Genomic DNA, 13,862 nt, shown 5'->3' with positions numbered 1-13,862 from the left:
TTACTTCCTCCATCTTCAGCGAGGAGCAGGGAAACCCCCGTTCGGCACATCCGCGCGCGCCTCAGCCAGCCGGCGCGCGCCGCCGCCGCCGCCGCCACCGCCACTGCCCGCCCTCCGCCCGCGGGCGTCTGCGCGAGCCCGGCCGGCGGGGGAGATGTGCTCGGGCTCCGCCGGATCGGTTTCTCGGGGTTTGACCAGCTGTCCCGGGCTAACCCTGCTCCTCGCTGAAGATGGAGGAAGTAAAAACAGGATTACCCTTAGCTACAGATCCACTGCCTTAGTTTCCACCACCAACTGCAGTGCACAAACACACGTTAGGCACAGAAAAGAAAGAAAGAGAGAGAGGGAGAGGACACATTAACAGTAAACACAAACAAAAGGGTGATGGGATTATTTTACTGCATGCACTGCTGAGGTAAATCTCCGCTTGGCTTTTTGCGTGGGGAAGAACAGCTCTTGTTTTATTTGTCTTCTGATTCATAGATTATCTATCAATTTGTGTATGGTTTGCAAAGGGGTGGGGGGAGTGTTTTCAAAGTTAAGTGTAATGATGTGGAATCTTGTTTAACAGTGTGGTGTGATCGAATGACTTGTTGCTGTTAACCAGTGATAATAATAATATAGACGCTTTTCTTTGGGGAGGGATGGGTTGTGTCTCTGATTAGGAAAATGATTTCTGTAAAGGACGCTCAGGGAATTTCGTTGAAGATGATGTCCTTTGCCTTAATGTATCGTCCCCTCCTTGTAATCTGCTTCTGGGATGTTAATGGATTAATCAGTTCTCATCTCTATAGCTGTCATGGATTTAGACTTGTTTTTGCTTTGTTTTAACTTGAATTCCAAGAAGAAAGATTGGATAACCTGGCATAGATTGCAGCTGTCTAGATAAACAGTATTATACTGTTGAGGTCGAAAACAAAACAAAATAATAATAATAATAATAAAATCTGCTTTGACACATGTGTAAAAGCAGCAGTTAAATCGCTTTGACAGGTTCTGGTATGGACGAAGGAGATGGAATGAAGATTTAATTTCTTTTTCTTTTTTCTTTTTTTTCTTCCTATTTTGCCAGAGGCCACAAAACAGTCCTGTGAAGTTGGCCTAGGTTCCTTGCTGGGTTCTGCCTGACTGTCCCTCCCCTCGTACCCCCCCTCCCCTTTTTCTTTCAGTTTTCTTGTCTTAGCTTTTGGTCGATTCTTAAGGAACCGGTGGATCAAGTTTTTTCTCTTCTTGTTAATCGCATTGCTGTAGCACTGACTGACCTCTCACTCTCTCTTTCTCTCCCTCCCTCCCTCTCTCTCTTTTTTCCTCTTTCCTGAAAGTACGTGGTGCCATTCCTGAGTGACTTTTCCTACTAGACCATCCCAAAGGGACGAGGGGGCGGGGGCGGGGGAGGAGGAGGACGAGGAGGAGGAGGAGAAGGAGGAGGAGGAGGTTGGGGGGGAGTGTTCCTTCTCTCTCATTTCTTGGTTTTGTTTATCAGCCGATCTGTTTGCTGGATTCGGTCTTGGAATGACCCACCTGTAAAGTGCTTTCCCTCCTCCTCGCCTTCAACTCTGCAGGGGGCTTGGCCTGGAGGGGGCCAGGGAGGGAAGGGGGGGGACACAAAAAACTTCTTTCTTTCTTTCTCCGTTTCTCTTCAGCCCGACATTGTCACCTCCTCTTTGAGGGGTTAGAAGAAGCTGGGATCTCCCGACAGAGCTGGAAATGGTGATGAATGTTTTTTAATCAAAGGACAATTTCTTTTGTATGTACATTTCGTTTCTCTTTCTCCTTTTTCTTTTTCTCTCTTTTCCTTCACTGAGGGTTTAATAACCCTTTCACTGTTGGGGCAGACTTCTTTTGCTTCTAACTGACGCCTCTCTTTAGTATGTGTGTTAAATGTGTACATTTTTAAAGAGATAGACTCATTTGTAAGATCTCGGTAGAAACTGCCCCCCTTTAAACTTTACGGATCCCTTTCTTTAAAACCTTACGTAACCTAATTGAAAGAATTTGATAAGAGTAGAGCAGGTCGGAATTTAACTGCTATGTAGTTACGGAGAATTTGATCTGATTATTCCATAAAGAAAGAAAGAAAAGTTTTTGGGGGGTGGGAGGGGGTAGGGAGGCTGGTGGTGAAGGGGAGGGGAGGGAGAAGGGAAGTGGTTTTGGAGACAAGAAGTGAAGCTGCCTGTTTTCCAGTAAGTAATGGAGAAATTCCAGGAGCCAGGGCTAAATATACTTGGCGATCAATACAGAAATGGCTCATTGTGAATAATTTAGCTGCTGGTGCTGTGAGAGTTTTGAAACTAAAGGCAAAAAGGACCTGGGCCAAAGGGGGGAAAAAAAGTAAAAATCTTTTCAGGACTTGTCAATTCTTTAACTTTTTCCCTCAAAGAATACAGTTAGATTATCGATCTTCTCATTATGTGAATCAAAGCTAGGGGGTGTTGTCTCATACAATTTACTTTTGTTTCTGGGGATTAGGTGCTGTTTTGTGTTATTGATGCATGAAAATCATTCCTCATACTTGGGGAGAGAGAGAGAGAGAGAGAGTAAAAAAAAAAAAAAAAAAGATCCCCTCGTGCACAGCCAAAAGTTTCTGAAATGCTGGAAATCCGAATGTCTTAAGTAGGCTTGGCATTTGTCTCCAACCATAGTCTGGCAGGAAATTAGGGTACGTTGAACAGGTGCTTACACAGAATTTGGGGTAGGCTAAAATGTCAATACAAACCTGAGTTTGCCAACTGCTGCAGAAGTCTTCGGGATACAGTCTAGTACTAAATATTTTTGTTTTGTTTTCTTATGTTATGTTTGTTCTCTGCAACCCCCCCCATTAGAACATGATGAACCAACTTGTAACAATTGTGAATAGAGCTGTCTGTATACTAGGGAAGTACTCAAACTGCAGGGCGATTGTGGGAAGTAGTGAGTGGTAAAATACTTAGATAGCAGTTAAAGTTGGCATACTCGAGACTACCCCCTCCTCCTATTTGTTCCCCCCTGCAATAAAACAGGTACATTTGAATTAAGAGAGTTGTTTCTTCTCTTGCTACAGCCCATCTCACAGGACACTTAGCGTCCCTATCCTATCTCCAGCAGGAATCAGATCATTTGCAGAGAGTTCAGTGACTTGCAAATGAGCACGCACAGTACACTGTAGTATGTTTCTTGGGCACAGGTTGCAGGAGCAGCGTGGACTACCTGCTTGGGGCTTGAAATAAGTGAAGAATTGAATGGCAGATACAGGGAGGAATCCTTGGGTAAAGGTTGCAATCTTTTGTGTTCCAGCACTGCACTTTGACTATGGAAACAGACGCAATTGATGGCTACATAACATGTGAGTATTCCTTTTCAGTAATTTGCTGTGGGCAATCCAGTGTGCTTCATGCCTCCTGCGTGTGAGTTCCTGAGCCATAAGTTTTAAGTGTGGGTTCTCTAGCTTTAGTTGCTAGTCACCATTTCACCTTGCAATGAATACGAGGAAGTATTACCAGAAACAAACTAGGAAGGGGGCATAGAAATGTACTTATTTCAGGAAGGACATTATTTAAGGCTTGTAGCCAGCAGGTCTTTAGTTTCTTATTTGAGTAGTTTCCCTGTTTAATTTAAATTTAGAATACATCAGATTATAGATATTTCTTCTAGTGGGGGGAGATGTAGTAAAGATTTATTGCTAGGTAACCTAATTTTCCCAGACACATGATATGAAAGAATTAGCTTCTTAAGTTCACCTTTTTTTTTTTTCAAAAGAAGCCAGCTCATTTGAACCATCCAGCAAACATTTTTAAAAATATTCACCTTAAGTACTTTATATTGATCAAATTAGATTACTAAAAAAATTCTTACTGTTTTCACTACAATTATTTTGGACCTCAGATGGTCTCTATTGCCATTGACCTGTAAGAGTGCTATGATAATAAAGTTTGTTCACTTTTTTATTAAGGGCTAGGGGTGTGTGTGTGTGTGTCTGTGTTTCCCCTGCATTTCATTCATTTACTATGTATTTTATTTCCTTGTAGTTTTTCTTTAAGAAATAAAAAAGCATGTTTCTTGAGCATTCGGTTCTGCATGCCCTCTGAATATGAGGCAGTCTGAGGAATTAGATGTTACGTGACAATGAACAGAAACCAAAAGAATGTATTTTTTTGAAAGCAGGTGACAATGAGCTTTCACCTGAAGGGGAGCATGCCAGTATGGCCATTGACCTCACCTCAAGCACACCCAATGGACAGCATGCCTCGCCAAGTCACATGACAAGCAGTAAGTCTTTATTTTATGATTATTATTTTTTTCAATTCTCAAGTGAGAGGTTTGGATTTATCAGGTCTGTGAGATCTTCTCACTCTGGGACGGAGGTACTGCTGTAGCTTTTGCTAAGAAAAGAACAACACAGATTTATTTCTGCTCATTCTAATATCATAAAATATGAGCCTACTTACTAGTCTGAACTGTCCCAAGGTGGCGTTTGCTAGCTGGTGTCTCCCTGTACCGGGTAAGAAATGTTAGCATTTGCTGATTATTGTTTTCATTTCAAGGGTCACATCTAGATTTGTTGTTTGATTACAAAAAAATAGAGAAATGTGGCATTACCAAAGGATTCTTCACGGTTATTTAAAACAAAAACAAAAACAAAAAAGAAATAGAAGAAACAGTGTTATGAAGAATATTAATATTAAATATTAACATTATTCCTAGAGAAATCCTAGTGACCTAGAATTGGTTACTTCGATATTTGAAACTTGGAATAGTTCTTGACTTCGATATTTGAAACTTGGAATAGTTCTTGGTATGAAGAAGCTAAGGATATCAGTGGTGAAATTGAAGTGTTACTTGCTTTCTCAGAAAGGAAGAAAAAGCAATGTAAAAGTTTTTCCTTCAGAGGTTTTGAAGTGAAATGTCATTGAAAATTTGTGCAACTCATTTGCATCCATTTCTTTTAAAAAACATTTTGTTTTACATTGTCCAGAAGGGAACAACAACAACAAAAAAGATTTTTGGAAGGATGTTTCTGGGTTTGCAGGAATGACAATTTGGCTTTTTGGCGTTTCTAACATGGAGTGTCGTAGACAATGTTGAGTGTGACAGAAAGGCGTGATGTCAGTGTGAGAGAACAAGATGCATTTATTTGTTAAGTTTGCCTTTTAATTAAAAAGTCTTATCAGATTAATTAATTCAGTACAAGTGGTCTGCCCACTCTTACTCAGAACAGGCTTGAGGTGTTGATTCCTTTGTACTTTGGGTATATGTTGTAATCTTAAATACAAAGGACATGGCTGATGTTAAGTTTTGTTTAATTTACAACTTTTCTTTTTGGGTGACGAAGGAGACTTTTCTTCTTTGCAGATTTAACAACTGGGGAAAACTGAATACGCTACTTAATTACAAGGATATTCTTAAGTCAGTTCTGGTTGTCTGAGAGAACTTCTTTCCCGGTGTTTCTTCTAGCCTGACTTAGGTTATTGTAAAGTTAGAAACTTTATAATTAGTGAAGGCTTCTGAATTCTAAGCACAAGTATATAAGCTACTCTTGGATATATTTTGCATGTCTTCACCCTCAAGTGATTTTAGCCATTGGCTTGAAATTCTGGTTGAGCTATTTGACTTTACTTCATTTAAAAGTTTTCTTTCTTTTTATGAATGAGGAAAACTTATTCAGGAAATTTCATTCTTGAAGCAGGCCTCTAGGATGTAGAGAAGAAAAAAATACCGGTATTGTTGAGTGATTCATGCTGAATTATATTGTTAATCTCTTGTAATGGGTTTGTAGCGCTTTGGTTTTTTTGCTTATTGATTTGAGAAAAGTTATATTATTGTAATAGTATATAGAGATTTTTCACTTTAATATTTAATATTATTAGTACTTTGGTAGACTATGGTTTCATTTGTTGGAAACAACTTTTTCATGAAAATGTCCAGTAGGTTAAGTTAGATTTACATGGAACGTGTATGATATTCTAGTTACTCTTTACCTACTGTTAAAAACATAAAGTATGTAAAATACAGAGTAGCTGTTGATTGGACTAGCCTGTCCTCTCTAGTCACCACCAGAAAATGAGCAATGCTTGCTTGCTTGCTTAGTTGGCACTTTGTGATCTGCTTTTCTTATTGCTTCAATCAAAAAGGCATTTCCCTTCTCTTTTAAAATAAACATTGCAAAGTATCGAAATGGTTAATTTGAACAGATAAGCTGCCCTTTTTTCCCTTGCTCCCACACTGGGGCTTTTCTCACCCAAGAACAGTAAACTGAGGTTTGATAATTTTGTGGGTTTTTTTTAAATTTTCTAGCCTGTGGCAATTCCATGTTCGTTCAATTTTTGGCTGAGTGTTACATGTTTTCAGAGTTGCTGGTTAAATATTTTGGCTCTCACTTCAGAGCTGTCTGGTGCATCCTTTCTGTAGCCTCTATTTACAGTATCTAGGTTACCCACTTAGGTGTTAGATGGGGAAGATACCCAGTTTTCCTTTCTGGTAGATCTAGGAGAATCATCAGCATTTTAGATCGCCAAAGCAAATAGAGTCTGAGAAAGACTCTTTTTTTTTTTTTTTTTGTCTGTTAATTAGAACAGAGACCTAGAATCGGTCACTTCAATGTTTGAAACTTGAAATAAATTTTATATGTGGGGCTGGCACCACTTGCTTCTCTATTCATTAACCTATGCTGTTGCCTTTAATAAATGGAAATAACATATTCTCTGCATTAAAGGATATATTCAGTTATATTTCATATGAGGCTGTTTCTTCCATGGAAGGAACTTTGGATTGGAAATATTAAAGCTAGAAGTCAGTGTGAAAACTTTTCTGATAGGATAAAATAGAGTCCATAGCAGGAAAGTAGCATCTATGTGTAACTCCAGTAAGGTATGATAACCCACTTACAAAAGGGGTCAGCATCACTATAAGGTACCAATCATCAGTTTAGTGGACTTGGTGACCATTCTAAGATGAAGAGCATCTGTACACTGGTTGCCAGCTATAGCATAAAAATAATGACAGCAGCCATCATTACTTGACAGTACTAGAATAGAGCCAGAATGACTTGGGAGAGAAGGAAGAGGGTTACAATGCCTGACAGGTTTGGGTTTTAAATCCACGAATAAAATAACCTTCAAGGAAGTAGCAGATATTAGTGCTCCAAACATCTTATATTGATTCCTTCTTGTGCTTTAGAGTGATGTTTCATAGAACACTTTAGATTCTTTCTTCTGGAATACGGATCTCTTTGATAGGAGGATGGACATTGTTGCCTGAGATCATTAGTGTCCATGTTGAGTTCGCTGACAGTCTTTGGTGTCAGGGATGACAGTGTCTGTCTTGATAGCTATTGGAAACACACAGTATTAAGTGATTTTGGAAGCAGAATCTGGAAGTTAAGGATCTGAGATAGACAACTCAGACAGAATGATATAAAAATAATCTGTATTGTGTTCTGGCTTGTGAGATGAAACTTACCTCATGATTCAGTCTGTTTCTGAGATAGCTAATTCTGAATTCTGGGATTCCTGCTTCAATATCGGTTTCAAGCTACTCTATACTTAGAGCTGACTATCTTTAACATTTAAAAAATTTAAAAATGACATTATCTAACTAATGTGTATGTGTGCGTACATGCTATGATATGGACGGCAAGGCCACAGACAAGGCCAGCTCCTGCCTTCCACTGTGTGGATCGTGGGTATCACTGGCCTTTGGACATTTTTTTTTTAAGGTTCTAACTTCATAATTTTTCTTACATCTACTTTTATGGCCATTCATGAATTTCCTTAGCAGATTATAATGTAAATGATGGGAAACTACCCCATGCCTTGTACTTTAAAGTTTCTATGACTTTAAAGCTCTAGGAGGAGTGGCTATCCAGTCAGTGCTGTTGATGATCAGAGCCAGCTTGATGGCCAGGTGGCATGTATGGAATCGGAAGAAGTAGTAATTCTAGTTTTACAAGTCTCTCACCAACCATCAGGTCAGGGAATCTAGTTTATTCTTCTCATGGTGTTTTACATTCCTCCTTTTCATAGCGAGTTTCCGTTTTTAGAACACAGAGAGGCAGACACATATTATGGGGTTCTAGTTCTCACATGTGCAAATTGAGGCCAGAAGAAATCAGTTGACCTCTGATGTCGCCTAAGAAAGACAAAATTCTCACAGTTGGGTTGTTATCTTGCAGGTTGATTGGCTAACTGTTTTCTCTGTAATGTCACCCTGGGATGGTGTCTGCTGTGTCCAATGTGGTGTTTTAGTGACCAAAAACCCCTAGAATTTCAGAAGTAGTGGAGTATTGGTGTGAAGGCAGAGCAATGTCAATATTCTTGTCAAGCTGCTCTCCAATGGGATTTGTATAATTTAACACATTGTAGGATTCCCTGGCTTTCTGAGTTTCTTCTGCTGCTTAGTTTGGCAGTCACCCTTGGTTGCATTTCCATAGAACACACCCTAATGTAACACCAGATTAATTTGATGTAAAGCATAGCTCTTTTTGGACTCAAAGAGTGATGTTTGTGTGGTGTGTGTGTGTGTGTGTATGCAGGTATATATATTGATATTTAGTTTTCACTAGCTAGACTTGAAAACAACAACCAAGAACCCTAATTTAATGTCTTCACAGCTGTTAGGGTTAAGTGTCATAATTGTATAAAAAGCAGAAAAAAAAGGAAAACGTTTAAACAGATAGTATAAGCATGGGTTTGCAAGTCATTAGCAGCAAGATCACTGCTTCTCTTCCTCTGTCTCTCTTCCAACCTAGCTACTCCATTTAGGCTGCTTAGAGGTGAGAACTAAGGTCTTTGAAAAATAAGACAACTTTCTGTCGAGAGAAGTTATGTATCTGTGTTGAGCTCTGTCCCTCCTAGTAGAAGTCCTTTTTTAATCTTTTTAAATGTGACATGATTGAGTTCATTGGGAATCTTCCTGAGAGCTTCTACCCAGAAGCCCTTTGGATCCAAAGTTTCTCTTCTCTTTGATACATTGATAAATTTTGGATACTGATATATTTTGATCTTATTATATGGAAACTAAGTATCACAATCCAAAAAAAGCGAAGCAGAATACATTGCTGTTTTTTTTTTTACTTTTTTATATTTCATATAAATGTATGTTTTACTAATCTGATAGTACTTTCTTCTTGTGAATAGAGACTTAGGATATCTCTACTTTGAAATGATAAGAAATATTTAGGACTGCTTGTGATCTTGGTTTTCTTTACAGTTCCTATCGCTGTTGGATCGGGAGGTCAGCTTGCCAATGTTATTGAGGGCACACCAGCTTCTCAGATGCTGTGCTAAATGCTCTCCATATTGTTTGTTTAGTCTCCACTGTACCTCTCTGAGGAGGGGAAAGAATTTGTCCATTTGAGAGCATAGAGCTGAGCATCTGAAGGTATGTGCGCAGCCACTGACTTACGCTAGAATTTCTGCTTCCTTAGTAACTTACTAACCGCCCCCTGCCTTAACTATGAAACATGGCATTTTACTTGACTCCTGTCAGCATCAGTTGCTCATCTATAATTTGAGGGGAACTGAAACTGCCCCCACTGGACTGTTGTGATGTTTAAATCAGGTAATATATGAGAACTGTTCTGCAGAGCTCCCAACACATGGTCGGATCTGATGTATGATCACTGAGGTTATTGCCCAGGAAAGTCTAATTAATTAATTAATTAATTAATGTTTAAGTATGAAAGGCTCACAAGAGAAAGGGTTTGTCTTCTGATCCAGATCTGTTTGAAATCTGAATTTATTGCTCTAGCTGTTTACTCCATGGGGCCATGGAACAGCGATAGTATCTCTGATAATTTAGTATGAAAATAGAAGAAAGATATCAACTGTTCCTTAGTGCATCTACAAAGCATTTAGCTAGAAAGTCATAGAGTTGGCTTACATATTTGATTTTTCTTTTACTGGTTTCTGCATTCATAAGTAAAGATTTTTCATTTTGGTCTATCTATTTCAGTTGTTGTTTGTGACCCCAAAGACACCAGTTAGTAAGAGCAAAGAGAAAGTTCTATCCAAGTTGACAAACAGTTTTTTTTTCTAGAGTTCCCATTAATCTCATTTAATGCTTCTGAGTTCAGTATAATGAATTCTATTATAAACATATTATTTTCACGATATTCATGAGTATGTCTGTATGGGAATAACTTTGCACCAGTTCAGGTGACTGTAGAGGACGGAAGAGAGTGTCTAGTCCCCTGGAGCTGAAATGATTAAGCAGTAATGGGTTCTGGGAACCAAATTCAGATCCTCTTCGAGAGCAGTGTATATGCTTCAGTATTGACTGAGCCATCCCCTCTCCCACATAGTGCCAAACAATTGTACCTCACAATCACTTTGGAGGCCACAGTCTATGTTTTTGATGTGATGATTTAGTTGTTTTAAGTCAATTTAAAATACTATTGGTCGTCTTATACATTTGCCATTTTACTTTATTATTCGATTTGATCAATCTAGCAAATATTTGCCTCCTCGTCTCTACAAAACGAGACAATGGAGAAGTATACTGTATTTCTTCTGCAGGAATGATACTCTGATGGAACACACAGAAATTTACTCTCAGTATCATATTGTGGGAAGCAGAATCTTGCTTGTAGGAGGCGAGAAGTCATGATTTCAGAGGGAATTTTCTAGAGAGAAGCTCTTTGACCTGACATGTAGTACGTATAAAGGAGTTAGGGGGAAAGTGAAAGGCTTTCATTAAATGGCGACTTCCAGTGAGGGGTGAGAAACACCAGCGGCATTCTGGGAAACAGAAACAAGCAGGTTGGTATTTCTGGAGTGTAAAGCAAATTCTGTAGGAATCTGAAGTCAGAGATGGCTCTGGAGAATTAATCAAGGTAGGACACTGGAATATCTTGTGTTACAGGAAACCTGGCTTTAACTTTTAGTGGAGCCCAGGGTGCTAACAAAACAGGTGATTTGAGGTTTTTGATTGACATGGTTTTTGTGGCTGTAACATGAGGAGTGAAGGCTGTGGATGAGGAGTGGGGGGGGGGGCATCTTGACCAGGCTCCTGTGATGACTAAGTGACAAGCCAGGAGAGCTAGTGGCAGTGGGATGAAGAGGTAGAGAAGGATATGGGAAGCATTTTAAAGTGGACAGGACTTTGACAGTGGAGTTCAGGAACTTGAGGATGATCCTTCAGTTCCTGGTTAGATTGGGGTGCATTCTGTCAGCAAAGACAGGGAATACTTAGAGCTAAGTTACTAGAAAAAAAATCTAGTTTTGAATTTGGGAGGTGATCGTACTGAGACAGGCTAGATGGAAGTATGAAGTCTTCATTGGCGACTGCTCTGCCTCTTTATTTCCATTACTTTGCCCCTGTATTAATTACTTTAACACTAGATTCGTGTTTCTTAAAAACCCATTCATCAGTAACTGTTAGAATTTTGATCAGTGGCCTCATTCCCTCAATTACACCAATAAGGAAAAATTCTCTGTTGAAATGAATAAGCACATAGTTTTGTAAACTCTTTGTTAGCAGAATCCCCCCTTCCATTTTTTCTTTCTATTTTTAGAAGTTAACTTGTGTGATTGACTCACTGGTTTTTAAATAAAATATTGCAACCATTCTCTTTGAAGCTTTTGTGGTATTTTTAGTATGATAAGCTATATATGTTTAAAAGCCACAAGCCTAATATGTACCACAAATCCAAAGTCACTCATGTCTAGTGAGTTACCTTTATTCTGTAACCTGCGTCTTTCTTAACAACTGTGTAGTTTATAATGCATGACTAATTGCTAGCTAAGTACCAGTTAGTTCTGCTGCATAGTCAAACAATTTTAGCATTCTAGTCCAGATCGTTTTTCAGAACTTTGAGATACATATATGGATACTATATGTGTTATTTATTTTAAAAAACTATATTACTAGGGAATGATGTGTTACAACTTATTCCTTAATCAACATTTTTGTTTAAAAGCATGTACTAGAGAATTTTATCTAAAATTGTAATTTCCTAAAATGCATTTATATTTCATATTAATGTTAATGACAAAACCTCTGAAATTTCCTTTATGTATGATCTTCAGTACTCTCTAAAATATGTATTTAATTGACCTAACAAGTATTGAGCACTTACTTTATGTAATACATGGCTGATTTTAAGGAATGGAAAGCCCTGAGGTGTTTTGAACAGACCATCTTTAAGGGTTCAGGTGAATTGCTATTTCATTGCAAAACATTGGGTCTCCTAGTCTTCTGAACAGACCTGAATGAGTAAGGAGCAAAGGTCACTTGGTGAGAGGTACAGATTCAAGCATTTAATGATATAGCTTATTCAACCCCACAATAGATATAGTGCTGTCTATGGAGCTGAGGTACTTTAATCCAATTTCTCTCCCTTTATATAGTAATGACTTTAGGCTCCCAGCTCTGGTTTCAGCCCAAAGCACAATCATCATCATCATCATCATCGTCATCATCTTCCTCCTCCTCTTCTTCTCCTACCTTCCTCAGCTAACTCAGCCAAATTCCATTTATTACCTACATTAATACATGTAATCAGGTTATAAACATTACTTGCTGGCCTGGGATCTATTCATTTTCTTTAATGTGATTTATATCTGTCTTAAATTTATTAAATGTTGGTTATATAGCTTAACTCCATGAAGGCAATCTTACATTGCCTACAAAGGCTTCCTCAACTCCTGTTGTCATAAATTTAAACTCAGATTCACAGAAATGTTGGCAGGTGATGTGGTCAGCAGTTTGAGAGGCTTGGATGCCGCTTTAGGTCTCTGCTACCTGAGAAAGTCACCTTTAGTGAGCTCAAGACTGAAAGCACAAAGACAAAGCGTTAATTCCCTGGGACCACTAGCACAATCTGACCATTGCAAATGAGATTCTCTAAGAAATTACGATACTTCATGTTAGCTATTATAAAAGATATTTTAAGTACGAAGTGTAAATTAAAAAAATATTTTAAGGAGTATTTATATTTTATAGGGCTACCCCAAAGAAAGGAGTCTGAGATTTTTCCTGCTATCGTTGAGGACTGTGGCCATATTTTATCTGTCTCTCTATTTCCACATGCAGTATACCCTGTAGGAGACCAGAAAATATTTATTGAATAAAATAAGCTCAGTATGTTGTATATCTATTTAAATGAGGTGCTTTTGACCAAGTTGAATGAATTTGGAATTTTGATTTCTTAGATGTTAAGTAACTTGCAAATCCTAATTTACCCGTCTTTTTGAGTATATGTTTATTTTTATTACATCTCTTATCATCTTGAAGGGAGTCCCCAACAGATGATCTGTTTGGATCTACAGCTCTCTTTATGTTTTCTTCTATACTCGTTTTCAGGGGGCCTAAGATAACGATGCTTTAAGTGATTCCATGAGGTATCACCGCCTCTTAGTACTATTGTGCTGTTTTTATGCGGAACGTTTAGAGTTTACAGATTGAATTCTATATGTAATTTTAAAGGCAGCTCTCTGTCACTTACTTAAATCTGTTTTTAGTAGCATATACAAGATGAAATGCTTCAATTAACTTTTCTTGTGCTCTGAAGATATTTTGAAGAGCATGTAATTAATCAGTGAAAAGTCACGTTCTAATAAATTAACATTCGTGGTGTCGACACCCTTGACATTCTTGTCATTACTCTCTTATTATCATTGAAGCTGTAGATCTCCTTACACCTGACTGTATCAACTCTGCCTACTTCTTACTAAATGTAAGGCTTGGTGATGTCTTGAAGTGCTGAGGGTACTATGGCGTTCTCTTCCAGATGAATTAACGTGAAGCATCTCCAGTTGAGGCAACAATTTCAAATTACTTTTCTTCCTTCCTTCCTTCCTTCCTTCCTTCCTTCCTTCCTTCCTTCCTTCCTTCCTTTCCCTCCTTCCCTCCCTCCCTCCCTCCCTCCCTCCCTCCCTCCCTCCCTC

The 13,862-nt window shown here is 38.6% G+C and overlaps 1 protein-coding gene across 3 annotated transcripts in view; it reads left to right on the top strand.

Moving 5' to 3' along the window:
• Positions 1-1,620: 1,620 nt before the first annotated feature.
• Ikzf2 (IKAROS family zinc finger 2) overlaps positions 1,621-13,862 on the top strand; it is a 141,868-nt gene continuing 129,626 nt past the window's right edge. For 2 of the 3 annotated variants that reach the window (XM_028765610.1, XM_028765608.1), the window contains exons 1-3: positions 1,621-1,747; positions 3,274-3,322; positions 4,141-4,245. In XM_028765610.1, the coding sequence (XP_028621443.1) occupies positions 1,718-1,747; positions 3,274-3,322; positions 4,141-4,245 (184 nt within the window). In that variant the 5' untranslated portion in view covers positions 1,621-1,717. The remainder of the gene's footprint in view (positions 1,748-3,273; positions 3,323-4,140; positions 4,246-13,862) is intronic. The other variant, XM_028765609.1, reaches the window with a different exon arrangement.

The sequence above is a fragment of the Grammomys surdaster genome, unplaced genomic scaffold (assembly GCF_004785775.1).
Source record: "Grammomys surdaster isolate TR1022 unplaced genomic scaffold, NIH_TR_1.0 165, whole genome shotgun sequence".
Lineage (NCBI taxonomy): Eukaryota > Metazoa > Chordata > Mammalia > Rodentia > Muridae > Grammomys > Grammomys surdaster.
Note: the sequence above shows the minus strand (reverse complement) of the source record. Positions and strands in the feature narration are given on the sequence as shown.